At 35.2% G+C, this 27,696-nt stretch overlaps 1 protein-coding gene across 6 annotated transcripts in view; it reads right to left on the bottom strand.

The window, feature by feature from the left end:
• Nucleotides 1-207: 207 nt before the first annotated feature.
• The window catches only part of PHF3 (PHD finger protein 3), an 82,242-nt gene continuing 54,753 nt past the window's right edge, over nt 208-27,696 (bottom strand). For all 6 annotated transcript variants that reach the window (XM_045498662.1, XM_045498664.1, XM_045498666.1 and 3 more), the window contains 12 exons: nt 22,273-22,582; nt 19,365-19,548; nt 17,211-17,358; nt 16,958-17,114; nt 14,553-14,669; nt 12,238-12,369; nt 11,524-11,659; nt 8,249-8,444; nt 7,613-7,760; nt 5,531-5,620; nt 3,292-3,487; nt 208-3,067 (listed from right to left, as the gene is read on the bottom strand). In XM_045498662.1, coding sequence (XP_045354618.1) covers nt 948-3,067; nt 3,292-3,487; nt 5,531-5,620; nt 7,613-7,760; nt 8,249-8,444; nt 11,524-11,659; nt 12,238-12,369; nt 14,553-14,669; nt 16,958-17,114; nt 17,211-17,358; nt 19,365-19,548; nt 22,273-22,582 — 3,934 coding nt within the window. In that variant the 3' untranslated portion in view covers nt 208-947. The remainder of the gene's footprint in view (nt 3,068-3,291; nt 3,488-5,530; nt 5,621-7,612; nt 7,761-8,248; nt 8,445-11,523; nt 11,660-12,237; nt 12,370-14,552; nt 14,670-16,957; nt 17,115-17,210; nt 17,359-19,364; nt 19,549-22,272; nt 22,583-27,696) is intronic.

The following is a 27,696-nucleotide window of genomic DNA, read 5'->3' as shown; positions in this document are numbered from 1 at the left end:
GTTCTCAATTCATAGCCTCTTTAGAACTACATGATTTACCTCAATAGCCTGTAATCTATGGTACAGAAATCGTTTTTTCCCTCATCTATTGCCTGATTTAGAGAGCTATGGCTCTATGCCCTTGGTGGAGTAAGGGTTTAGCATCTGATGATAATTAAAGCTTTAAAGAATACTTTGACTACTGAATTTCAAATCACACACACAAAATAGGTGAGAAATTCTTTTATCATATTTAGAATCAAAATATCCCTTAAAATATTTACATTTTACAGTAAAAAGGATAGCAAAACACAAGATCATGTACAAGCTTAAGTATTCAAGTTTCCAAAGAGCCAAAAATGAAAAGGAAAGAAATGGCCTACCACAAAGTTGTAGTAATGGTAATAAATGCCTTCAATGAGTGCAGATTAAAGCAAGAAATGTACTCCTTGGGCGTCTGATTCTTGGTCAAAAACTGCTCAACTAAATGATTAATATAATCTGATTATGAAGTTGCTTGGCGTTCTGTTTCTCCTCTACAGTTTCTTTAAAAACAGTGCAATTTAAACAAACTTACAGAGCACACATTACTCTCAAATTAGTCATTATATAAAGGACATTCACTAGAGGCAGTAAATATACTCCATAGTTAACCATATTTACCAAGTAAGGAATAAAACTAAAATTTCTAAGCCTTTATTGCATATTAATAAAACAAATCTTTGAATATACAGCAATGTAAAACTTTTAAAAATATTAAATTCCTAGAACTAGGGACAGTTGGTATGAAGAAGGGATGATGAGCACTGGTACAGAGAGCACTCTGCACCAACACACAGATTTTATTGTTCTGCAAACCACCAATATTAAAAATTTAAAAGATGGCACAATCCTAGCAGGCAATCATAAAGTTTTTAAGATACAACATTTAAGTTATTTAAATGTAATCTTGAAGCAGCCTGCAAATTTTACCTTTTGCTTTTAGCTCTGTCAGTGTGGTCCCTATCTTTGTGGTACCTATCTCTGTCCTTTTCTCCTTCTCTATGTTTACTTTTCTCTCGTTCTTTGTCCTTTTCATGGTCTTCACTTTTAGGTTTATCTGGTTTCTTGTCTACATTCCTACTATCCCGGCTTGCTTTTCCATCTGCTCCTCGATCACCATGTGACAACCGCGCCCTCTCTTTATCTTTGTGCCCTTCCTCCCTTTTTCTGTCTCTGTCCTTGTCTTGGGTTCTGTCTCTGCGTCTATGCCTTTCAGACTCTTGCTCCCATTCCTTTTCATGTCGCTCTCTTTTCAAATGGTGCGAATCACTATAAAATCTCTGTCGATCCCCTTTACCCCTATTAAATGGCCTATCCAGTTGCTGTTGGTCTTGCCTACCCCAAGGGTCACTATGGCGCCTTTCTGGTCTTCGAATGTCTTTAACCTGGTAAAAATTTTGTGGGCCTATATACCTTGATGTTTGTGAAAGGGGACCCATCATACGTTGTGGTTGGCCTGTCAGGTGAACAACAGGTGGCCAGGGAACCATGGGATTTTGAGCAAAGCCAAAGCCTGGAGGGGGAAGTAAAGGAGGTGGTAAATGTGGTGGAAATCCAAACATGCTTTGTGGGGGAAAATTAGGAGGTCCTGGAAATGGAAATCCAGGGGGGCTAGACTTGAGATGCTGAAGGTTGGGCTGCTGTGGCCTCATGGGTGAAAAGTTTGCACTTGTTCTGGGGCTGGTGCTTCTGGAAGTAAAGTTGATGCTTTTAGAAGGAAATTCTGATTGACATGTGTTTCCACCTTCAAAATGAGATGTTGTCGCTGTGGATCCTCTTCGAAATGGGTGCACAGTTTCGATATTTTGCATTAAAATATCCTCCTGTAAGGGTTTTGTTTGTTCTGCTTGAGAAGTGTGTATGTTTTCTACTGACGGTGAGTTTTGTGCAACCCCTGAATTATCACCCTGCTGAACACATGAGCTCTTCTCTACAGAAGACAACTTTTCCTCTACATTCATTTGTTCTGTTAAGTGCTCCTTGTGTGACAGACCAGGCAGGGTGTGTTTTTCTCCATTCCGGCAATTATCTCCATCTTTGTTTTCTGAAGCAGTTATCTGCTGACTTCGTCCTGCTGCTTGTCTAGGATCCCGTTTCAAGTTGATAAACTGTGGGGACCTTGTTGTATTAGCAACAAGGTTTTCACTGCAACTGACATTACTATCTATGTTTCCTTTTCCTACATTAGACCTGCATGGAGAACTAGTATTTGAAGTCCGATTATCCTGCAAATTATTCTCTTGATCTTGCAGCAGCTGCCTTTTTAACGTTCTCTCTTTATTCTCCATAGTTTCTTCCTGTTTCGACTGAATTGATAAATTTGTTAAGAATGCTTCTGTAGAAACATCTGGTGGTTTACCTCTGAGGCTAAGACTCGTCAAAGGTCCAGGAGAAATGGAAGAAGAACCCATTACTGATGTTTCTTCTCCTACTACTGAATTACCTGTAGACTCTGAAAGATCATCTACTTTAACCTTTACCTCCTTGGCTTCACCATCAGTTACTTCCACTTTATCTACTTTCTCTGCTTTGGGGTCAGCTTGCTCACTTAGAAAAGGAATTTCTTTAAGAGTGTTTTGTTCTATCACCGATTGAGTCTGTTCATATACCTGACCAGTAGTGCCCAAAAGGCTCTGAAGTATATCATCCACAGGAAGAGGTTTATTTGCTAATTCCAGAGTAGAAGGCTGATTTTCCCAGCCAATCAATACCCCAGGAAGGAATCTTAAAGGTTTTGGTGGCTCTTGTTTGGTGACTTCCACTAAAGGTTCAATTACTGTTGGAAGGTCTTCCTGAAGAGTTTGCTGAGGCTTATTTCTCTGCTTGTGTAATACAGTTGTAAAAGAATTAAAAAAGTCATTTTCTTCCTCTGGTGTTTCTTCTGTGGAAACTTCCATCTTACTTTTTTTGTCAGGTGGCAATGCCATTGGTACGCTTTCAGAAGTCTCGGCTGTATGACTAGTGCTAACACTAGCACTATGTTGCCGCTTCAGTTTTTGACGAATAATTAAGCCCAACAACAGATTGGGTCTATGCAGTTCAAGCCCTGTATAAAATAAAAAACATCAATGAACAGTCATTTTCAACCATTACAACACAGGGTACATTTTTGCATCTAGCTTATTACAGCCTATTAGGTGGGTGCCTGTCCCTGTGAAGTCAGCTCTAGAGGGCTGAAACCCAAGAATGCAAGCAGAGTCTGTCTTCTCACTCTGGTCTCACCTCCCACTTTTTTTTATTCATACTCTTATTATTAAAATGTATACCTACCAGGTCCATCAAAAGGCACAAGAGGGTGTGGAATTTTATCTGCGGCACCCAAAGGAATAAGGTACATATCCTTAACCTGCTTCATGTTGTTAGCAGCTACTCCATAGCGCTTTCTGCTACTGAAGTATGCAAACAGCAAAGTATAAGAAATTTGATCTTCTTCAGTTACAGGTGTGAAGCGAACCACACAAATTTCCTATTCAAGAAAATCATAAATGACTGTTTAAAATAATAACCTAAAGAATAGCTGGGTTTTAAATATCATTTCTCAACTAGTAATAATCCAGTAAATTTTATAATGATGATTACTGAAAAACATGATTTGCCAACTTAAATGCAGATAAAAATAGTAAAAGGAAGGAACTCTTAGGAAAAGATGTTTGCTGACCCACTGACAGATCTGTTTTATCTGAAGGTGTCCCATAAGACACTGAGTCCCACAGTAATTAATTTGCTCAAGGTGACGCAATTGTCAGTAACAGAGAAGGTATTTAAACCCGAGTCCTTTGATATCTACACTACATCCTTATTTCCTATCTCATAATCTCCACAAATGGTTGCCTGTGTTTTCAGTATACTGAAAATTAATATCACCTACCACCACCCTGCCATGTACACATACACAAAAAAACTCAAATCCAGTGAAAATCCAGAATGGAGACTGGGTGAAAAGAACTGAAATACATAAAACGCCATACGTTTTATGAAATCATTTGGTTTACTCAGGAACTTATTTGTTTGCCTCTAGGTTCTAGAATTTGTTTCCAATAGAAAAGAGAATCCCAATGTAGTATCAATTTGGTAGTGTAAAAAAATGAGATGTCTTTTCATGAAAATACATAGTCAAAATGAAGAGAGACAGACCTGCTACAAAGCCTAAATTGATAGAAGTTCCTATACAGAACATGTAAATGAGCTAAACTATGGCTCTCTTATAAAAGGTCTGTCATCTAAACTGTCCTCTTTTAGGGGTGTGTTTCAGTCAGTTCAGGAAGGAGGCATATTACAAAATACTGGGCAGAAGTATATGGGTAGGCCAAGAATGATTCCCAAAATATCCAAGGGACTACCTCCCCAATGCTTTCTTATGACTTTTACTATCATGAGAAAGTGATAGCAAATAAGTGTTGTAACTTTTCTACAATGCTTCAAAGTTTCTTTGTATTCTAATACTGTATTAATTTAAATTCTAAAACCTATATTGAAAAATATATATTCATAACGCCTGGGTGGCTCAGTTGGTTAAGTGTCTGACCCTTGTATCAGGTCAGGTCATGATCTCACAGTTCGGGAGTTCGAGACCCATGTCAAGCTCTGCACTGACAGTGTGGAGCTTGCATGAAATTCTCTTTCCCTCTCTCTCTGCCCCTACCCCACTCATGCTCTCTCTCAGAATAAATAAACTTTAAAAATGTTTAAGCAAACTAACTTCAGGGGGTGCCTGGGTGGCTCAGTTGGTTGAGCATCTGATTCTTGGTTTCGGCTTAGGTCATGAGCTCACTGTCATGAGTTAGAGCCCCAAGTCAGGCTCTGCACTGACAGTGAGGGACCTGCTTGAGATTCTCTCTCACTCCCTCTCTTTCTGACCCTCCCCTTCCCCCCTCCCCACTCTCTCAAAATAAATAAATAAACTTTTAAAATTAAACAGGGGCGCCTGGGTGGCTCAGTTGGTTAAGCATCCGACTTTGGCTCAGGTCATGATTTCATGGTTCATGGGTTTGAGTCCCACGTCAGACTCTGCTGACAGCTCTGAGCCTGGAGCCTGCTTTACAATCTCTTTGTCCCTCCCCTGCTCACGCTCTGTCTCTCTTGCTCACTCTCTCTTTCTCTCTCAAAAATAAATAAACATTAAAAAAAATTTTAATAAAAATAAACTTCTATATACTTAGAGCCACTATATTTTAAGGTCTCTTAGCCTATGCCCTAACTAAACAAATGTCTATAATCAAAGCAAGGCACAATCCCAGGAGGAATCTCAATACTTACTTTAAAACATTTCTTTCAAAACACTGACAGAAATCACTAAGAAAGCATACCAGAAGGAAAGAAAAACCCACAGGAAGAATGCTGAGCTGTTCTGAGCTTTAGCAAACAGTTTTAGTTCAGTTTTGTCAGGCACACTATGTAGATTCAGAATTTGTAGTGGCTCCTACCCCCTAGGGTTCCCTGCATAAGAACTCTCATGATTTAGTTTTCAAGTGCTCTCTCATGCAGGTGTAACAAAAGTAATTTTCCTTACCTTGGTTCCTGATGCTTTAATTTTTTCAACATAATCCCAAACTGTCTGAGGTGATATCCTGCCACCTACTTGAATACTATCTGGTAGATCCTACAGTAAAAAATGAAGGTGATCAGTATATACAGAATATCTTTACTGTAATATTCATAATTTACTCTAAGACTAATTTAAAATTGGTAATAAAAAACAAGTAAATAAAAAGATTTGCATCATAGAACATAACAAAGTACAGGGATAGCAATCAGGATTTACCTCTAATGTCAACCTCAAATAACCAAGCTGGGTGCCTCAATTGTCAACCTCAAATAACCAAGGTTGGTGCCCAAGATACATGTGAGATAGAATCTGAGGTCATGTCAGTTCCCAGTAGGAAAAACAGGCACAGGAAAGTGAAGCAGTGGCAAGCAAAAGACACGCCGACAATCCAGGAAGAGTACAACAGATTTCAGAATATTAGAGATTGTTTTTCTATTCCGCCCATTCCTACCCCCTCACCCCTTTTTTGGTGGTAGTGGGCAAGGATATCATTTAATCATTAACAGCTAGATTTCAGAAGTTACCAAGTATAATTATAGAGTGTATTTCTGCACAGTACAGAACACTGTAATACTGCAAGTTCACAGTACAGAACACTGTAATACTGCAAGTTTTTTTTAACAGGAGAATTTTCTGAAAACAGATGACTATACCTAAATTAAGTGAAGAACTGTGTAACTGAAAATATTTAAAACTTTCATCAGTGTTTTTCTATTTTTCTATGAAGCTGAAAAAATTCATAGAAAGCATAATTAATTGATAGTAAATTTGATTTAAGTGTATTTAAATTATTAATTGCTTTAATATTTTATTTGGGACTGTAGTCCTAAACTAAAAGTAGTAAAAAGCAGAGGTGGAATTCTGGAAAGCAACCTTAGAAACTAAGAAAGGAGAATAGTTTTGTTTAAATTCAAATTCCATAGTTCAGGACTTCTTTCCAATTTAAAAGAAGAGTTCTCTTCACCACTGATCAAAGACTAAATTTCTAAAGATATTTGTTCAAAAAGAAAAGCATCATGGGTCCATTTAATTTTCCTCTTATAAAATCAACGTTTCTAAAATATTATTTGCCAAGCAAACTAAATGTAAAAGTAATAATTACGTTGTTTATTAAAACACAATGCTAAACAAATAAACTGATCAACGTTAGGCACCATTACACTTAAACTAATTTCAGCCTAATATAAAGAAAAGTTTGTTAGTCTTTAAAGAAAAATAGGCATATATACAATTTAAGACTTTTGAAATACTGGAAAGAATTTTTTTTCTTTTTTAATTTTTGCCTTCATGATCAGGACACTGAGAATGGATGGAACAGTTTAGATACAAACATAACAGAAAATACAATCTCAACAAAAATACAGTACATGTACTGAATTATTTTCCTACTTCCTAAAACAAAAGAAAAACACAACTTTTCAAAATAGTTAAAAAATGTCATACTTTCTCATTTTTCATAATATAATACTGTAACTGCTTATTTTCCATAAATGTTGCATGACAGTTCCATCCAATTCTTTCAGGTATAAAACCAACCAAGGGTACCTGGAGCAACTATGATCATTGGGTCTCATGGGACTATCACCTTACTGTAATGTTTCAACTATCACCTACATCTCATTCACAGATAGAGGCAGATAAGAGCTGTAGTCATGCAGTAGGGGAAACATAAGCAACAGGAGAATTAGACTTGTTAACATGGAAAAAAATCTTCTTGACAGGCTAACACTGAAGTCCATACTAAGTAGGTCAATCCTTTAAAGAAAAACTCATGATATCCATGCAGACTCTCATTAATTTTTAATTCTCTGACATACATCTTACAGTACAGGATTTGTAGGGTGAAAACTTTCAGAATACAGTTATCTACAGTTCAAAAACTTCAGTTGTGAACTCAAAATTTCATTAATTGAATGGTTCTAAGCATCACTGTCAACATACTTATGAATGAAAACATTATTATTTATAATATCATTTTCTCTCCTACTTCTTTTGGAAGCACATATGTCAACCCAAGCAGAAAACGGCAAGAAAAGTTCACAGTACCTCTGTCAAATACTCAGGGGAACCAGATACTGGGTAGGCTTTGGTAACAAATTTTGCTACAGAAGGCATGTTGATAAAACCTTTCCAGATAAAGTTCAATCGAGCCAGGAAGGTAGACTCAACTTCAACAGTTCCAGGCATCTCTGGTCTAAAACAGGACATTAGAAATTTTCAGCCTAAAGATATGGTCATGAATAAATACATTTTCTACTAAGTCATCAATTATTTCTATTTTAGCATGTCAAGAAAGCCAAAATACATAAAGGCTATTGATTAAAGATGAAAGTACGTTCATATTTACATAGTCATGACTTACAATATCCTTCACGGGTGGCTCAGATGAAGGTACAGAGACGTGTGAGCAATTTTTATTTAATGACCTATCTTCCACCTCTCGGGACCAACATAATTAAAAGGAATTTTAAAGTCAAGTCCCCACACACAGACTCAAATCTCTAAATTAATTTTAAGTCTTATTCTTTTATCTCAATTAGTTTAATGTTTAAGAAGGTACAGTTCTTTTCTCAAAAGAAAGGTTCCTAAGAAATATGTCACTTTTCCATATTTGAAGACATCCAAGTATAATTTGGCAAAGATCTATAATAATTATTGAAGTTACAGCTAAGAGAAAATTACCGTGGGGCAGGAGAGAATGTTGATTTCGGAGACTCTTGTTTTTCCTCTTCAAAGAATTCAGAAGCCAAGATGTTTGAGGTTGAAGACAGTGCATCTGCTATACTTTCCGCTTCGTTATCTGAATGTTTACGAGATACTCCAACAACAACTTTAACTTTTTTTGGAGAAAGATCATCTACAGGTGGTGCCATTCGACCTAACATCAGATGACACCAAACATACCATTTTTGTAAACCGAAATTCCTGTAACTTCATCCATTTCACTTCAAGAGTTATTCAGTGTTTCTGATGGAATTGTTGCATAACCTTAGATTTCCTGGGGTAATTTTTAACTATCATCATTTCTCATGCTGTGTTATGTTACATCTCTCTAACTGATGTGAAAAATTAGGGAAAAAGGATATTAAGCAACTTAGATAAGCTGAAATGGAAACATTATAACTAGAATCTAAAATAAGTTTCTTGGGATACCTGGGTGGCTCAGTCGGTTAAGCATCTGACTCTTGCTTTTGGCTCAGGTCACGATCTCACGGTTTCTGAGATGGAGCCCCATACCGGGCTCTGTGCTGACAACATGGAGCCTGCTTGGGATTCTCTCTCCCTCTCTGTCTCTGCCCTTCCTCTGCTTGTGCTATCGCTATCTCTCTCAAAATAAATAAACAAACATTTTTAAACTAAGTTTCTTGATTCCCTAGCAATTTTTCTTTTTTTTATTTAGAGAGAGAAAAGGCAAGCAGGGGAGGGGGTCAGGGGGAGAGAGAGAGAATCCAGGCAGGCTCCACACTCAGCGTAGAACCAGATGCAGGGCTTAATCCCACAATACTGGGAACATGACCCCGAGCTGAAATCAAAAGTCAGATGCTCAACAAACTGAGCCACCCAGGTGACCCCCTACCAATTTTAAACTAAATTACACCAAATTCCAAGAGAAGTTACTTGAAAAAGAACTGAGTAAAAAAAATCTGTATCCTACTTTGTGTTACATATAGCAGCAGCTCATAACATAAATGCATAGTACAGTTACTAAACATGAAAAATGTTAGTAAAGTTTAAAAAATGACACTGGTTTTAGGCTATAGCACCAAGAAGGAAACAAATCACTCAAACTTTCTGAAAATAGGTTAGGTCTAGTAGTGTTTAACAAATGTTTTTTGTGCTAACATTACATTTACTAAAATATTACCATGGAAATTATTAAAGTTAATAGAAATCACTAAGTATTTTTATTAAGATAGAACTACATGGGTGAACTTAAAAATACTATTAGACCATGGATAGCTTTCTTTAAGAATAGTAACGTCTCGGGGAGCTTAGGTGGCTTAGTCGGTTAAGCATCCAACTCTTGATTTCAGCTCAGGTCATGATCTCCTGGGTTTTCGTGGGTTCGATCCCATGTCAGGCTCCAAGCGGACAGTGAGGAGCCTGTCTCCCTCTCTTGCTACCTCTTCCCCCACCTGAGCCATCTCTGTCTCTCTCAAATAAATAAACTTAAAAAAAAGAACAACAAAGTCTAAAAACATTCTCTCTGCCCTTTAAGTCTTTAATCTTGTACAGACGGTAAAATATATAGACACGATTTTGAGAAGATATGATTATTAATATAATTTAAATTCTTCCTTATACATCCCTATTTCTTATGCCCTAAATCTAGCCCATCTCTAGCATCTATCAATATTACCTAACGTGATTATCTCAAAGCCTCCACTTACTTCCATCTCCAATTACTGCTCTAATCACTCTAATTAAAACCATCTTCATCTCACATTGGACTAGTGCAGAGGCTTCCTATCGAGTTTCCCTCCTTCCTCCCTTGGCTTCTCCCACTGTAATACCTTCTCACCACAGTCGGAGAGATCTTCATAAAATTCCAATTTGATCATGCCATTCCCTTGCTAAAAAACCCTTCAATCAGTATCCACTGCTCTTAGATAAAAGACCAAAATCTTCGATGTGGCTGTAAAAGTAGATTTTCAGTATTCTGATCATGATCTGTAAAGTCATATTTTATCTCATGATCCATTACTTATACACACACACACACTCAACACATCTGTGTATGTGTGTGTATATACACGTGTGTGTATGTGTGTATTATTTTGGTTATATATAAATAACCAGAATTAAAGTTTCACAAAATGGTACACATCTTTATAAGAGTAATTCACTGTGGTATTTCATATTGTTTTTGTTTTTGAAATGCTAGTAACTACTTACTAACTTGATTTCACTAAGAAGTCACAATCTGAAGTTCGAAAGGCAATAATACAAAATGTGATCCCTAAAGTATCTCTTCAAACAAATCATATGCCTCTCTCCTCTTCTTGAATTCAATTCAAGCTCATGCCATTCCCAGTATTCAGAATGGTCTTCCCCTTTCAGTCTTCATGTCTCAGCTTAAATATCAATTCAAGTCTCCCCAATGCCTCACTCTAGGCTAAGTCTTCCTGCTAGCTAAAGACACTTATGACTATACTTCTACTCAAATCATCACCTGCCTGTCTTTCCCACTAGGCTTTATGGTTTCTCTTAAAGCCTGGATAATATCTGACTCATTCACCACTATATTCCCTGCACCAGAAAGTGCTCGGCAAAAAAGATTTCAGTAAATATTTACTGAATGAATGGCCAGATATAAGAATACTAGAGAAAAGATATTTTGGGATTTGTTTCATTTGTTATATATAATAATAAAATATGAATGCTGTTTTATTCCTTCACCTAGTAAATGACAATACCATCACAACTGTGCAACAGTTCTGATGCCTATTCTAATGCTTAAATTCTAGTCTTTTGACTCTGAGTTGGTTTAGTTCAGATCTTACATAATACAATTAATTCTAGATAACAAACTATATGATAGTATCAAACTATACCTCAACTCTGAAGAGCAGTCATTCTAAAACTGTGCTACTCCTCAAAAGGAGTGAGCAGGTACCCCACCACCAGTACAGAGAAAACAAAAACCTATTTAGATTATAAATACAAGTATCCCCCTTTCAAAGTGAAAGCAACATTTCAGAAAGAAAAATTTCCAAGAGTGCCTCGGTGGCTCAGTCAGTTGAGCGTCCAACTCCGGCTCAGGTCATGATCTCACTGTTCCTGAGTTTGAGCCCCGTGTTGGGCTGTGCTGATGGCTCAGAGCCTGGAGCCTGCTTCAGATTCTGTGTCTCCCTCTCTCTACCCCTCCCCGCCAAACTCGTACTGTCTCTCTCTCTCTCTCTCTCTCTCTAAAATAAACATTAAAAAAAAAGAAGAAAGGAAAAATTTCCAATTACCTATGCAAATTTTACAGTTAAGATCAAAAAGATGTTGTCTATGTTGACTAGTGGTATCTTTAGACATAGAATCAATCTCTTCTTTCTGTTTTTCAGATCCTTCTGTCTTCTCCAATGACTTGTTAGCTGTAGGTTCCTAAAAAAGGAATAAAAAGTTTCAGCAGACAAAATTTTGTCCCGATTATTAAAAATCAACTTATATTTCATATTGATACATGAAAGCTATTCCATTCACAGGTTGTTTTTCACTATTTCTTTATAAAATAAATGCTAGATATTAATTATGACTTAAAGTAGAGCAAAAACTCAAGACATTTTTCAGTCTTCATTCTTTAAGGCCTCTAACAAGATTTCCTATTATTTTCTCACTGATATTTGAAAATAAGAAAAGTTGTACCACACTCTCAAACCAGTCTAAGAAGCACCTACAGATTTATAGGCCTACTGAAGAATTCGCAAAGTCCTACAGATCCTGAGAATCTACATTTAAACAAGTGCTTAAGAGGTGCCTGTGATGCAGATAGCCTGCACTTCACATACAAAGAAACAATACTGTAAACACTCTCAAAAAACCATGAAACCAATGAAATAAACTACTTTAAAATATATATATTTTTAAAAATCTTCTTTCGACTTAAAGAACATCTGAGGCAAATAAATCACTGAATCTTCATGTTTAGAGCACTACAAACATGACACTATTATAATTTTTACCTGAATCTCCATGGCTGCTTCCTGTTCCTTCATTGGGGCATCACTCTCAATTTCTATTTCACCTTTATGAGTTATTTTTGTGATTGGCCGTCTTTCCACTTCTCTCTGCTCTTTCTCAATCATCTCTATGGTCTAAAGGAAATATTTTAAAGAAACATTTCACAATTGAAATATACATATTTCCAAATGTACAGCTTTAAATAGTAAGAGCTTATCTAAAAATGAAAAAAATCATCATAGATGATTTTTAATCTTTAGGTGGTCTCTCAAACAACACATATACACTGAATACTTACAAATGTCAGAGACTGTTTTAAGTGCTGGGTTTATAAGCCATGAGAAGTTCACACATAAATTAACCAGAGGGAGCTGAAGTGCAATGTAATTTGCAAAGGGTTGAAACATGATATTTACCTGCTTTCTGATTTAGTATAGTAGCAGCTGCCAAAGGGAAATGGGAATTATTTTCCTCAGATTCCTAACTTGATGTTCTTAACACTCCCCCAAATAGTGGAAGTTTATTCAAATACCAAAAATTATCAGGTAGTCCCCTATCAGTTTTCTCCTGACCAAGCTTACTTTGTGACGATGAACAAGCCTGGCAACACAATAAGCAAGTACAGCAAAAACTAGTGTAGCAAAAACTAGTAAAAAGTAGCTGAGAGTGAAACAGGTTAAGAAAGGTAAAGATGGTCATTTATTTTGCCTTTGTTATATGCAAATCATCCTTTAAAGAAAGAAATCAGATACATGGCCTAAAGGAAGAACAAGCTGGTCTCCAAAGCAGGTAATACTCGCAGCCACATTTCAATGCAGAAGAGAGGTGTGTACATATTTGGGACATGGAGAGAAAGATGAGGTGATACTATTTCCAAATTAAGAGGAAAAATTACACAGGGTGAAAGTGAAGAAACATGTGAATAAGTGTAATATATGAAATCAAGGCCCTGTGCTTCAAACTAGATTTAGCAGAAGATCCACATGGAGGCTTAATACCTGAGATGCAAGTATTATGGAAAAAAGAATCAGGTAAATCATGTAGAATTCCTATGAACTGTAAATAACCAATACTTTTCTAGAATGAAAAGCTAACATTCTAGGGCACCTGAGTGGCTCAGTCGGTTGAGCCTACAACTCGTGATTTTGCTCAGATCATGGGATCGAGCCCCACGTCAGGCTCTGCACTAAGCATGGAGCCTGCTTACTATTCTCTCTCTCTCTCTCTCTCTCTGCCCCTCTCCCCTGCTCATGCTCTTTCTCTCTCAAAAATAAAAAATAAGTAAATTTTAAAAAGCCAATATTCTGAGGCCACTGTAATCAAACTAGTAGATAATGTGGTTATCCCACTGCCACAATAACCCTAAGTCACACATTCACTTAATCAATCTTTAAAGGTATTTCAAGTTCACAACACCTAAATGAAAACTCCTGGCACTGGTGACTTTCAGAACTTTTTAATTTTAAAAATGGACTATGCTGGGGCGCCTGGGTGGCGCAGTCGGTTAAGCGTCCGACTTCAGCCAGGTCACGATCTCGCGGTCTGTGAGTTCGAGCCCCGCGTCAGGCTCTGGGCTGATAGCTCAGAGCCTGGAGCCTGTTTCCGATTCTGTGTCTCCCTCTCTCTCTGCCCCTCCCCCGTTCATGCTCTGTCTCTGTCCCAAAAAAAATAAAAATAAACGTTGAAAAAAAAAAAAAAATTAAAAAAAAAAATGGACTATGCTGCACATACTATTTATGTTACATAACACCTCAGTCAGACCTGGGACAGAGCTACTTAAGCCCACAACATTTCTGTAAATATGAGCATCCATACGTGACAATTTGGGTCAGGTTTTATCAATAAATGTGTTAAGGGAAAAAAAATCCTTGTTTTTCTGACCTTTTGGTGTTTGAAATTTGAAATAATAAGGGATTATAAACCTGTAAAATTTTCATTTTGACTTACTCTAGTACTACAAATTACCAATATTCATTATACCTTCAAATTGTGCTTCTGAAAAGTATAGACGTGATTAAGAAAAAATGTGTCTAATTTCTCATCTTTCTGATTTATGAAATATAACAAAACACAAGTTAATTATGTAACCTTCTAACTGAAGAAAATGAGAAAAAAGCAGCAGAGATAGGGAAAACAAAAGATTAAATTTAAGAACTCAGTTAATGGAAGATAGGTAATTTAGAAGAAGCATAGAACAGGAAGTCTGTATTACTGCGCACTCTGTTAAATTACCTCTGTGTATATATATAATTTCTCCCCTATGGCTGAAAAATACAGGTTCTGACATAGCCAAACACATATTCATAGATAATCTTACATGTCTGTTTTCTCTCCGTCTCCAAGCAGCTAACTCTTTAGAAGCTAGTTCTTCTGGACTCATTCTTATAAGATGATCAGGGGTTACTTCTCCTTTCAGTACTTTTTTAAATAATATCTGGAAATATTTAAAAATGGGAATAAAAAGGGGAGAAAACATTTTTAAAAGAAATTGGAACTGCTGTATAAAAATTTGTAATAAATAAAGATGCAATATTTAAACCAGATTTACAAATGTCTATTTATAAATCATCTACTACAAAGAGATTTACTGACAACCTTATATTCTAGGAACTTTTCATCTAAGATAACAAACACACCTTTCATATAAAAAATCAACACAGGGGCACCTGCGTAGCTCAGCTGGTTAAACATCTGACTCTTGATTTCGGCTCAGGTCATGATTTCTTGGTTCGTGGGATCACAAACTGCGTTAACAATGCAGAGCTTGCTTGGGATTCTCTCTCTCCCTTTCTCTTTCTGACCCTCCCCACTCATACTCCCTCTCTCTCTCTCTCAAAATAAATAAATAAACATTTAAAAAATAAATGTAAAAATATCAACACATAGTGAAGAAACAGGAACAGTAGAACCATTACAACATCTATCCAAAAACTGTATTAAAACTGTTCCCCTACTCCCACCCTCCCCCAAAAGAAGATTCTGTCTCAGCGTATTCCCAGTGATACTCTGTCATAATAGCCAACCTGTAGTAAATAGCAAGGTACCACATAAAAGAATTTTATTGAATGTGAGGTCTTTCATATTTTTAAGATTTCATAGTTTAAATTTTAACAGGCTTGGGAGGGACTCCAGAGCAAAGAACCAACTGCAAGAAAGAAACCCAATGGAAATAAATGTTTACTTACTGAAGAAAAGCTTCCAGACTATATAATTCAAGAAGTATCTGATCCCCTGGACTATGATGGCAGATTATACAATGTAGATTTCTCTTAAGTAGCTGTTAGTATATACTTTAACAAAATACCTCATATCACATACTATTGCAACTATCATTATACAAATTGACAAACTGTTATCACTTAAGTGAAAATCTTATAAAACTTAAGCAAATACGTAAGGAGTTTGCATTCATATACATAGCTTTTAGATTTCCTCTAAGTCTCGAACAAGAAATGCCAGAAAATGATTAACAGTTCAATTAATATTTGCCTCACTGCTAAAAGATATTTAGAATTAAAGTCTTATTTAAATTAACAAAATGTTTTTTTTTAATGTTTATTTTTGAGAGATAGAGACAGAGTACGAGTGGGGGAGGGGCAGAGAGAGAAGGAGACACAGAATCCGAAGCAGGCTCCAGGCTCTGAGCTGTCAGCACAGAGCCCACACAGCGTTGGAACTTGTGAACTGTGAAATCATGATCCGAGCTGAAGTCAGACGCTCAGCTGACTGAGGCACCCAGGTGTCCCAACGAAACGTTTTAAAATAGTATTTTTTACATAATTTTTTTTTTTTTTTAAGTACTGCTGCTCTGCTTTTAGATTCAAATCAGAAGTACCATTATAGTGGGGCGCTTGGGTGGCTCAATAAGTTAAGCATCCAACTCCTGGTGTCAGGTCAGGTCATGATCTCACAATTCCTGAGTTCAGCTGACTGCTCAGAGACTGCTTGGGATTCTCTCTCCCTCTCACCCTGCCCCTTCCCCTACCCTCAAAAACAAACAAACAAACAAAGTACCATTACAGTATTTGTTATGAATTTTGGCTTAACAGAGTTTTTAAAAAATACATTTGAGTAAATTTTTAATAAATTGGATTAAATAAGGGACATAATGGAAAGAAAATTCACATAAATCAGGTTAAGACAGACTTAGCAGTTTACATTTTAATAGACTCATTATAGAACACTAGTTACCACTATTCAGAATTCATAATTCAGTGCAGTAGCCAAAGACTATTAAAACGACACAGTCTCGGGGCACCTGGGTGGCTCAGTTCAGTTAAGTGTCCAACTTCAGCTCAGGTCATGATTTCACAGTTCATGAGTTTGAGTCCCATGTCAGGCTCTGTGCTGACAGCTCGGAGCCTGGAGCCTGCTTCAGATTCTGTGTCTCCTTCTCTCTCTGCCCCTCCCCCACTCATACTCTGTCTCTCTCTCTCTCAAAATTAAATACTGAAAAAAATTTTTTAAAACAATGACACAGTCTCAAGGTGCCAGGGTGGCAGTTAAGTGTTGGACTTCAGCTCAGAGCTCATGCTCTCTCTCGCTCTCAAAACATAAAAAAATGTTAAAAAAAAAATATTTTTTTAAATAAAAAATAATAAAATGACACAGTCTCACTTTAAGAAATAAATTATAGATCTGTTGCATTATAATCTTAAATTCCAATATATTCAGGAAAGCTGGAAGCTTAAACAGGTATAGACATGAACAAAACATACTTACATTGTTTTTAGGATCTTTCAGATTGAACATCAAACTTCTGTATTTGTTCTTATATTTAGCATCTGTGTCCCGAAAAAAAGAGAAGAGCTCTTTTTCAATTTTTGTGGCAACTTTTGCTGCTTTTTCCTCTGGCACCTTCAAATTGGACTCTGTAAGTCTTAAAATTAGAATAATTCAATTATTCTTCAAATACAATAATAAGCATATAGTAAGCATATGTGATTCAATCCTCTACAATAATAACGTGTGTTACCTTTTCATAAGAATGTCTTTAAGAGAATGTCTGACACTTTGTCTGATCTGATCTGCAGAAGGCTTAGAAGTAGAAGTAGCAGGAGGATGCACATTAGGCACTCCCTTTTCAATTTTCTTCTTTCTTATCTCTTGCTTCTCATGAGCCCCTAATTTAAACAAATAACAAAATTCATTAAACTGTTTTTAAAAAGATATCTTCCTTTTTAGTGCATACTGTTAACCTTCTAAACAAAATTGACTGATTAAAAAATCACTATTTAGAAATAAGATCAGGGGGTACCTGGGTGGCTCAATCGGTTAAGCATCTGACCCTTAACTTGGTTCAGGTCATGACCTCATCGTTGGTGAGACGGAGCCCCACAACAGGCTCTCTGCTCTGACAGCACAGAGCCTGCTTAGGATTCTCTCTCTCCCTTTTTCTGCCCCTCCCCCGCTTGTGCACATGTATGTGCGCACTCTCTCTCAAAATAAACATTTTTTAAAAAATAGAAATAACATCAGAACCCATATTGAAATATTCCTGACATTAAAATTCTATTCTACATATGGTGACATGTTAACTAGACTTATCGTGACCATTCTGCAATACATACAAATATCAAATTATTGTCATATGCTGGAAACTAATGTTATATGCCAATTATACCTCACCAAAAAAATTCTAATTCAAATGAATTTTAATTATAAATTAAGTGACTAAAAAGTGGCCCTATGAAGTGCATATGCCCTTTACCCATTTTATTTTTTTAATTTAAGTAATCTCTATACCCCATGTGGGGCTCAAACTCATAACCTTGAGATCAAGAGTCACACACTATTCTGACTGAGCCAGCCAAGCACCCCCACCTTTTCCCATTTTAGATAATGGTTTTTAGAGCTAGTTTCTTTTCACATAATATAATATTAACTTTTAAAAAACTATTTAGAGGGGCTCCAGGCTGGCTCAGTCAGTGGAACGTGAGACTGTTGATCTTGGGGTTGTGAGTTGGAGCCCCACGTTGGGTGTAGAGACTACTTAAAAATAAAATCTTCAAAAACAAAAATTTTAAAAACTATTTAGAAAATATGATCTGAATTTATTAGGTGAGCAGATAATTTAATGAATTTTCCAGTACCACAAAATTGATGAATCATCTCTGGTTTTAAAACAATTGTGCTTGATATTGTTAATCTGACATGTTAAGCTTTTCAAATGATTTTTCATTCCAACATTACTAATTCATGTAACATCTCCAAAGTCTCAATGTGAAACATCTCACTACTCTGACCTTCTAACATACCGACTTATTTATTCTAGAATCTCTTCATTCCAACAGTTTTTTTTTTTTTAGATTTTATTTTTTAAGTAATCTTTACACATGGAGCTTAAATTCACAACCCCAAGATCAAGAGTCGCATGCTCTTCTACTGAGCCAAGATACCCCAACTTAAATCTATCATTTTTTACCATTTGTATCCTCATTTTCCCACATAACAAACTTTAATTAAACAGTCCAACATTATTACCACACCCTTGCATTCAAAACACCTTTATCCTCTCTGCTTTAAACATCTGTATTTGCAAAACCACAACCTGGTGAAAGCCAGCCTTAACCTTCACCCAAACAGCCTACAAACAGTTGAAGGCAACTGGAGAAAAAACACTGATGCTAACGGATGTCCCTATAAATTCATAACCACAAATCTGAAGTAGATAACTCAATCTGTTGCCCTAATCCTATTAAGTTTTCCTGGTAAACTTGTTTTCCCACTTCCCCAAACATTATTTTATACTTTTTCTCCTCTCTTCACAATCCAACAATACCTCCTTCACCAACTTCAACCTCATTTGATTTTTTCAAAATCAAAATTCTTTACCCCAATACTATATTTTTTCTTCATAGTGCCTAAATGCCGTGATAGAGCACAGCATTTGTCTACTTATTATCTGTCTTCTACTATTCGTATTTAAGAGCCATGAGGGTGGGGTCTTATTAAATTCAATTGTACTTCCCAGAATTTAGAGCAATAGTTTTTAATTTCAAGAAAGGTAAATCACATATTTTTGTTGTCATTAAAATATTAAAATGGTTAAATTTCCCTAAATATACTGATAGTGTATAAAATAAATATAACTTTATTAGTGTATAATAATTTTTATTAATCTTACTACCTTGTTTGGAACCTTTTTCTCCTGTACAAATAACAGTTGAAGGTTCTTTTGGTATTTTTTCACTTTTTTCTTCTGAGGATCTCCGAGGTAAAACCGGTTGTCCCATCTTTCGAAGAGGAGCTAGCTGCCATTTTTTTATTTCACTATCTCTACAGTCTGATGAGTTTTTGCCTTCACCAGATTCCTAGGGGGGGAAAAAGTATTTAATTCATTAGAATGAAAATTACTAAAGCAAGGCTCAAGAGTATATTGATAAAAAAAAAATTAAACCTAATTAGTATTACAATCCATTAAGATAGCAAATATTATATTCTTTTTTTTTTTTAAGTTTATTTATTCTTGGGAAAGAGAGAAAGTGTGAATGGGGGAGGGGCAGAAAGAGAAAGGAAGAGAGAAAACCAGCAGGCTCCACACCATCAACACAGAGCCTGATACAGGGCTCAAAACCATGGACCACGAGATCATGTCCTGAATGGAAGTCAGACGCTTAACTGACTAAGTCACCCAGGCACCCCAGAAAACATTATATTCTTTAGCCCAATACTTAAAAGGTTATTTTTAAAGATGTACACAAATAACTCTCAATTAGTAGCAAAAAGGAGATTTGCCCTTTTATTCAAAATCCATTTGTCAAGCACCTATTTTCTGTAGAACACATAATAGCCTATAAAGGAAAACTTAAAAAACATGGATATCATTTTCCAGGTAGTGATATTAGCAAGAAAATTAGATACAAGATAATAAGAGTTCTCTTAGTTAGCTGTGGATATGGAAAAAGGAGGGAGAGATTGTGGAGAAATAGGTATCTATGTTCTTCACCACTTTCTAAAACAAATGAAATCACATCCATCTACAGCAAGTGTTCAATTTTTTCTCATTGTATCTACTAGCAATTTTAGCTCCCATAAAGTAGAACAAACCATCAGGATACCTGCTATTCTCATCCTGATTATAGCCCACAAAGAACTACTAGAGAACTAGAATTCTAAGACCCTTTAAAGTAATTAATTACATCATGGTAGTGTTTGAAAGACAGGGAGAAGAACCCTGTGTATAGGCATATATAATCATAGGTTTTAATTAGAGTACATACAAAAAAACCACTAATTTTCTCTAGACTAGGAATCCTCTCATTTTTTATTTACTCATTTTCTATCTTTCCAACTAGAATTACTTGAGACCAGGAACATATCTTAATCAGTGCTATACACCCAAGTCTGGTACCACACTTGGCACACAATAGGAACTCAACACATGGTTCAACATAAAATCTAGGGATAAGAAGTGATACTTAAAAAGCAGATTCCAGAAACTAAAATCAGACAAGTCCAAACAAAGTTCAACAGAGTTCATCAGTAAAAAGAAAAGGAAGCAGTAATAACTTGAAGGGCACATGTATTTACAAAATCAGACTAACCTCAACTTCTTTTCTGACACAGAGAGTGGACAGAGTGGTCTCTCAAAACATTTACAATGTTTTATGTCTTTTTAGACAGGATGGAGATAACTTAGCTAAATGACAAAACAATGAGCTATATTTCTAAATGGTCAAAATATTATATCCAAGAAGTGATGATTAATAGTTAATGATTAACAGAAGTTTTCCAAAGATGTGCTATAAACTATTCTCAATGGAGTTCTCAATTCTATACCATCAGTGACTTTGGCGCTCATCAAATTAACAGAGAAAGCAATAGCAAATGCCAGAAGGACATAATCTGATTCTCAAAAAGTCTGGTCAGACAGAAATTGCTGGGTGCTACAAGCACTGGAAAACTGCAACTTAATCCAGTTTTGTTATATAAAGAATGTCTCAAAAAACTGAGTTTGTAAATAATGGAGATGACTTTGGAGAAAACATGCTTATATTCTTCAATCTAAATGGCTGAACTAAAAGATTTCCAAACTTCCTTCTTAACTCTCCAATTCATGTTCACTGTCTTTTGGATTATTATAGTTGACTATCCACCTATATATGTTGCCACTGTACTCTTCGCTAGCATTATAAAACAACAAATTTCTATAAGAATAGAAAATTCATAGGTAACAAAAAGGCAGACAATAAAACATAAAAATTTAATCAGATATAGCACTGAATCTTTTATACATTTCTCCTGTAATAGATTAAATATCTTGAAATTTCTATTTAGGAAATACTTTCAGAAATCAGTTAAAAATATAAGATTAGGGAAAACTGACAACTCTAAGATAGAAATTATTAAGTGAAGGTTCCAAGCAAACACTGGGACAATGTCAAAAGAATTAAGTTTACTTTTCCTTACAGAGACAAAATAACTCTTCTACCTGAAGACAATGTCAAATATAGTTTAAGAATTAGTAGATAGATACTTATGAGCTGGAAAACTTTTTTAAAAAAGCTTATTATCAAGTACACTGTAGAGCTTATTACCACTTAATGTCACAAGATCACATACACATCCTACCACAGAAAATCCAAGTACCAAACTAGAGACTAGAAACTGCGTAAGACGCTGTTAGAAATAAAATCTATGTGTTTTGAAGATTTCACCACCTGGTTTCATCAAGACTGCCAAAATATTTTAAATAAAATTCCATTCATTTTTATGGAAAAATAAATTTGAAAAGGTACTCTTAGAACAATGAAACCCAAAGAGAAATTTATTTGAGAGAACGAGCACGTGCGAGAGAGTGAGAGGGCAGGAAAAAGGGACAGTGGGGAGATGGAGGAAGAATCCCATCCAGGCTCCATACTCAGCATGGAGCCCAATGCGGGGTTTGATCCCAAGATCCTGGAATCATGACCTCGGCCAAAATCAAGAATCAGATGCTCAACGAACTGAGCCATCCAGGAGACCCCAAAGAAATTTCCAATTGTCAGTCCATACAAAGTTCTTAAATAAAAAGAATGCATTAATGACCACCTTACCCGCTTTAAAATTTTGACCTTGTGCTTCACTGTATCTTCTATATATTTGGTTTTTTCATTTGTTGGTGTGTGCTTTGATAACCCAAGCTTTTCATATTCCATTGTCCTATCTTCACTATGGACTTCAACTTTAGCCTGGTTTTCCAAAATATCTGCATCTACTATTTCAGTCTTTTTATCTTCTTCAGCACAACATTTCACACACACGTATTCTTTGTCTTCCTCTCCCATTTGTTGTGCTTGGCAAAGACTTAAACCAACACAATCACCATGAAACCAGTCATCACATCTCCCACAGCCAACCATAAACCTGGGGGAAGGGAAAAAACTTTGATTTAATACATTTTTTAAAAACCCAATGTCAAAAATGCCCAAGTAATATTAAATCATTTTCTGACATTCTGTTTTTCACTCTGTCAGTTCAACATGGAGCAAGTTTTCAAAGAATATTCTATGAAAATGGAACTTTTAAGAAGTCAAATACATCCCCACTTGTATGAATGAGAAAATACAAAAAACCATACTGGTTAAATCAAGTGCAACTGAACTTTGTTAGCATACTACACAGAATAACAAAGCATAGAGTAACGTTTCTCCACTGAGAAGGGTGGTAAGATCTGTGATAGTGTGATCACAGACAATCCATCAAAGTTACAATTACATTTACCCCGCACACCTGATATATATAAAACTCAAGAATCATTCATCCAATGAATCATACTGAAATGACAAAAAGAGATAGCAACAAATATAAAACTCAAAAACTAACATAATGGAGACTCTTACACTGTTTATTAACCACCTTAACTATGTAACTATACTTTGAGGTCAAAATATTCTGGTTTCATGGTATAACAGTGATTATATTAAGCTGAAGAATCTTGTATGTACTTTTGAGTGTGGACTTCCTTACTACACTTGTTTTTCCAAATAAAGATCATTGTTCTTAACATGAAGATATTAATATTCAGGCTGAATTTTTTAAAGTTTCCAATCGACTTACAAGTTTGCCTTTACTGATTTTTATCTAACTTCACTAACCAACGAAAAAGCCTATGGATGGATACAAGATTAAGGACTCTAAAAAGCTTATTTTTCTAACTTAGAAATACCTGGAATTACTTCTGAATAAAATGGTAAATCAGATGTACAAACAGCAATTTGAGAGAGAAATTATCTTTCTAAAATACTTTTTACCCCACTGTCAGGAAAACTAGAGAGCTCACTTAATCATGTTTAACATTTTCCTTTCTTCTTCAAGTTGGTAATTCATGATATGTTTGAAAGCTTACGATAAAGAGATTTAGGTCTATTCTTTAATGAATTAAAGACTTTCTGCTGATTTTGGTAACAGTGGCACCAACAATGTCAAACCCATCTTAAAAACCTGTGGACCAACAGGAAGATGTTTTAAGGTAATTCAATGGGTGGTACGGCCAACTCTCAAAACATACCAGAGGTTCTGTTTGAAGGTTGAAACTATAAAAACAACATTTGATCCTTACAAGAGGTCTTGAAAAAGTCACAGCAAATATTCATTCCTCAAATGCAGCACATTTTTCTCTTCTTTGTATCCCTTTCTATTGTGTATCAGACTACTGCTGTCCATTAAGGAAACCTGACTTCTTCCTATGATTCACCATTCTTTACTCTAACTGGTAATGTCTGTGCTATCTTTATCAAATAAGTCATTATCTCCCCAAAATGACAAGGGAAAAAACAAAAACAAGAAAACCTTCTGTTTTATGTTAATATAAAACAAAACACAATGTTTTGGATTCATAAGCCAACAACAAAACTTTCAAACAATGTGTTATTTGTTTGCAAGATAGAAATGGTCTGTCTGTCTAGGCTTGGGGAGATTTTAGATGGGTCCATGTTTCAATGATACAGATCTTCCAGCCAACAGAATAAATAAGTTTGAAAAATGCAAGTGCATAGCTTTTCTATTTCAGGTTTCAAAGTCATAAGAACTATTTCTTGAAAGCAGGTAATATGAATGTCTGTGAAATAGCGAAGGAAAGCTAGTAGTCATTTCCCTTTAGTTCCACTATCAGAGCAACATTAGCAAGTCTAGACTAAGTTTCAATGAGACTACTTAAAAAACCTACACACTATGACCATGACTATGCTTTTACCCCAAATTCAACTCTTAAATATTATAAAGCATGGATTTTAAATTTCAAATTTTTATTTCATCAGGGAACTTATTTTATGGTTACAAAACTTATTAACTAATTATATTTCATTACGCCTCATTTCAAGTCTGTTTTGGAAAGGTCTCCTCAAATGTGAGGCTCTGAAAAGCAAATCTCTAGCGCCATCTACAGATTATCTTAATAGTTTAGGATTTTATATAGAAAAATAAATAAAATTCTAAAAAGTCATTGATAAAAATAATTTCCACATGTTCTAGAAAAAAAATAAATTAATTCACTTGAAAGTAAAACTGATTTTACAAAAATTTAAATCTGGATCATTTTTAGGTCTGAAACTTAGAGGAGTACTACAAATTTTATGGGTATTTATATTGGGGAAAATTTATATTGGGGGGAAAAGGTCTATCACAAAAAGAGAGTATTACTTTCTTCCCTTTTTGTATTATTCCTCATGATTTAAAAATGTGAGGGATAGGGGAGAGAGTATGAATCACATAGCTAACAGAATTACTACCCATTTTCTGTTCTAGCCTTGAATTTCTGATTATTAATAGACAAAATCACTTACAGAAAAGACTATATAACCTGGATGTTAAATATTTCATTAAAAATAAATAAAATAAATAAATAAACAAACAAACAAATGTTGTATGGAGTTTACCTCTGGATCAATTAAGTAAACCAAGTAGGCATGCATCAGTTAAATGGATGAGTTCAGAAATATTTGTTGTATCTCCTATTGTTAAATATTCATACACAAAGTTTAAAAGTAAAAAGCTAAACTAGACTTAGTGTAAGATAAAAACCAATTTAAAATTCTAACCTTTTTTGGCATAAGCCAAAATATATTCTTAGAAAACTTTAAAGTTTCTTTAAAGTAAATCAGAGGCAAGCAACAATGAGAACTCTTCTCAGCGTATTCAGGTTACAATTACCAACAACGGAGCTGTTACAAGATGGGTCTTCAGTTCTGATTAAGTATTTAAGTGACAATCTAGACCATATTACTATAAATGTATACGTACTCACTCTTTTCTAAAATGATTCTATTCCACATAAATATTAAATCAGTTTTTGTCACTAACAACCTTATCTGCAGATGAAAATACTTATCTGTCAATCTCTTAAAATCTTGAGAAAAACAATCTTATTCTGGAAGAAAATTTCCTTCTCAGAAAAACAATTTGAGTATAAAGCCATCATGCTATGGAGATTTTTTGTTTTTAAATTTCATCCAATGTATTAATCATCTATTGCTGGGCAAGAAAATGCAATACAAACTAAAGATACAAACACCTGGAGACGTAGGAAAAAACTAGAAACTACAGGATAGATACTATGAAAAGACTAACACTTCTTCCTTCCAAAATGCCAACTGGCTTATGTAAACACAAGTGCAAAGATGATTTTTTTAAAGGGAGTATTAAGTAGTCCGGTTTTTAAAATAATGAATATGCTTGTGTTGTAAGGCTGATGAGGAAAATAAATGGAAGCAAAAACAACAGTTTGATGTGTAAATTGTTAAGTCAATACCTACTGTCTTTAGGATATGTATAGTGTTGCCTATGGTTAAATATTTATTACATTTGGTGATGTCATGTACAAATCCATACTTAAAAATATAATTTCCAACTGGAAGCACACACAGGAAGCTAACTTTAGTTGTAATACATGTAAAATGCTTAAGAGTTATAAAACAGTCCTTAGAAGCAAAGCTGTCACAAGTGCAAGAAAATGTCATATTAACAAATAGCTTTCCATATGGCTACTGCATGAAATGGACAAAAATTATTTCCAGATATGCCCTTCCTAATAAATTCATAATCTTATTAATACATGGATTAAAATAGGAAAATTACATGCTGTATGACAGGTACATTTTTTGAGTAAAAATGTATACAAGCATGATGTAGCAAAAAAAGTAGTGAAGGCTAGTTAATATGTGAAGAAAAAACAATCAATTACTTAGGCTTGCTTCTTTATTCACAAAATGTAATGTGAAATGTTGCTTCCCAATTGTTTCCAATGTCATTATATATTATGCATGTTAATTACATAAAGTAAACTCAAAATCCCTACATATGTATTATTCTAAGTCATTTTCCACACTGAGGCAAAGAAACTCTAGGTTTTATAGAAGAGATACAGAAGGTGGCATTAGGTTAAAAACAAAAAAACAGTAGGATTTAACATTAACACTTAATGTTCATTTTAGGAAAATAACTGTTGATGTTGGTAAAGTGAGCCATCATTAAAAAGCCTTGGCAAACTCCTGAGGGCCAAACCATCAGAAGAGTAGCTTATCTGCAACAAAGCTACACTGTAACACACTTAACACTGCTTGTAACTCTAGGCTCAAGTTTCATTTTAGAAACTCCTTCAAGCTAAGGCTCCTCTTGCATTACTCAGACCACATGTCAGCATGTAATGATTTTTAAAAGATTCTGGCAGAGAAAAAAGTGCTGGCCTAAAAGAACACTTAAAAGCACCACCCAGCCCTTAATTCTGAAAATTTAGCAGGCCCACTTTAGAATATCTGAATAAGGTGTTTTCTATTAAATTTAATTTAATTTAAAAAAAAAAAAAACTACCAACACATATGTGAGAACAAATGTAGCACAATATCCAAAGACACAATTTTTAAAAACTGGAATATGTGGTTATAAAGAATAACCACCGACACTAAAAATAGGACATGGACTGAATCACAAATAAAGGCATGAAAGTTTGTTATGTCTTTGACATAACAGTTCGACATAAAACTTAAGTTTTTTACAGAATAGCTCCAACAACTCCCACCCACTCTGCCCAACCACCACCTCCCACACCAAAATAATCACACAACATACTTTACTAAATTGTCCCTACCTAAAAAGCTTCATTTTAATGTAACCTGATAGTGCTGGGAAAACTCATCCTAATATTTACTTTCATGAATGAGTGAGGATAATATTACAAAGTGCAAGTTATAATGTTCTTTTATCATGTCAGTGTTGATAGAAGTTCCAACAGCAATCTCAACACGAACAGGACAATCTTGCAGCTGCAAACTCCACTTCATCTCCTGTTTTCCTTTTCTTAAAACACTAGCAAATAAAAAATACATGGCGGGGGAGGGGGTCTGGCAGTGTCAAAAAGCTATAAAACACTGAATCCTAAAATCACTTCTTAAAAGATCGGAATTCACGAGAAATCCTTCAAATCACTAAAACATTCAAAAGAGAAATACAGGTTTTCACTCCGTTCCATGTTACATACACAATCT

This window comes from Leopardus geoffroyi, chromosome B2, assembly GCF_018350155.1.
Source record: "Leopardus geoffroyi isolate Oge1 chromosome B2, O.geoffroyi_Oge1_pat1.0, whole genome shotgun sequence".
NCBI classification, from domain to species: domain Eukaryota; kingdom Metazoa; phylum Chordata; class Mammalia; order Carnivora; family Felidae; genus Leopardus; species Leopardus geoffroyi.
This window is presented reverse-complemented; position numbering and strand designations above follow the sequence as displayed.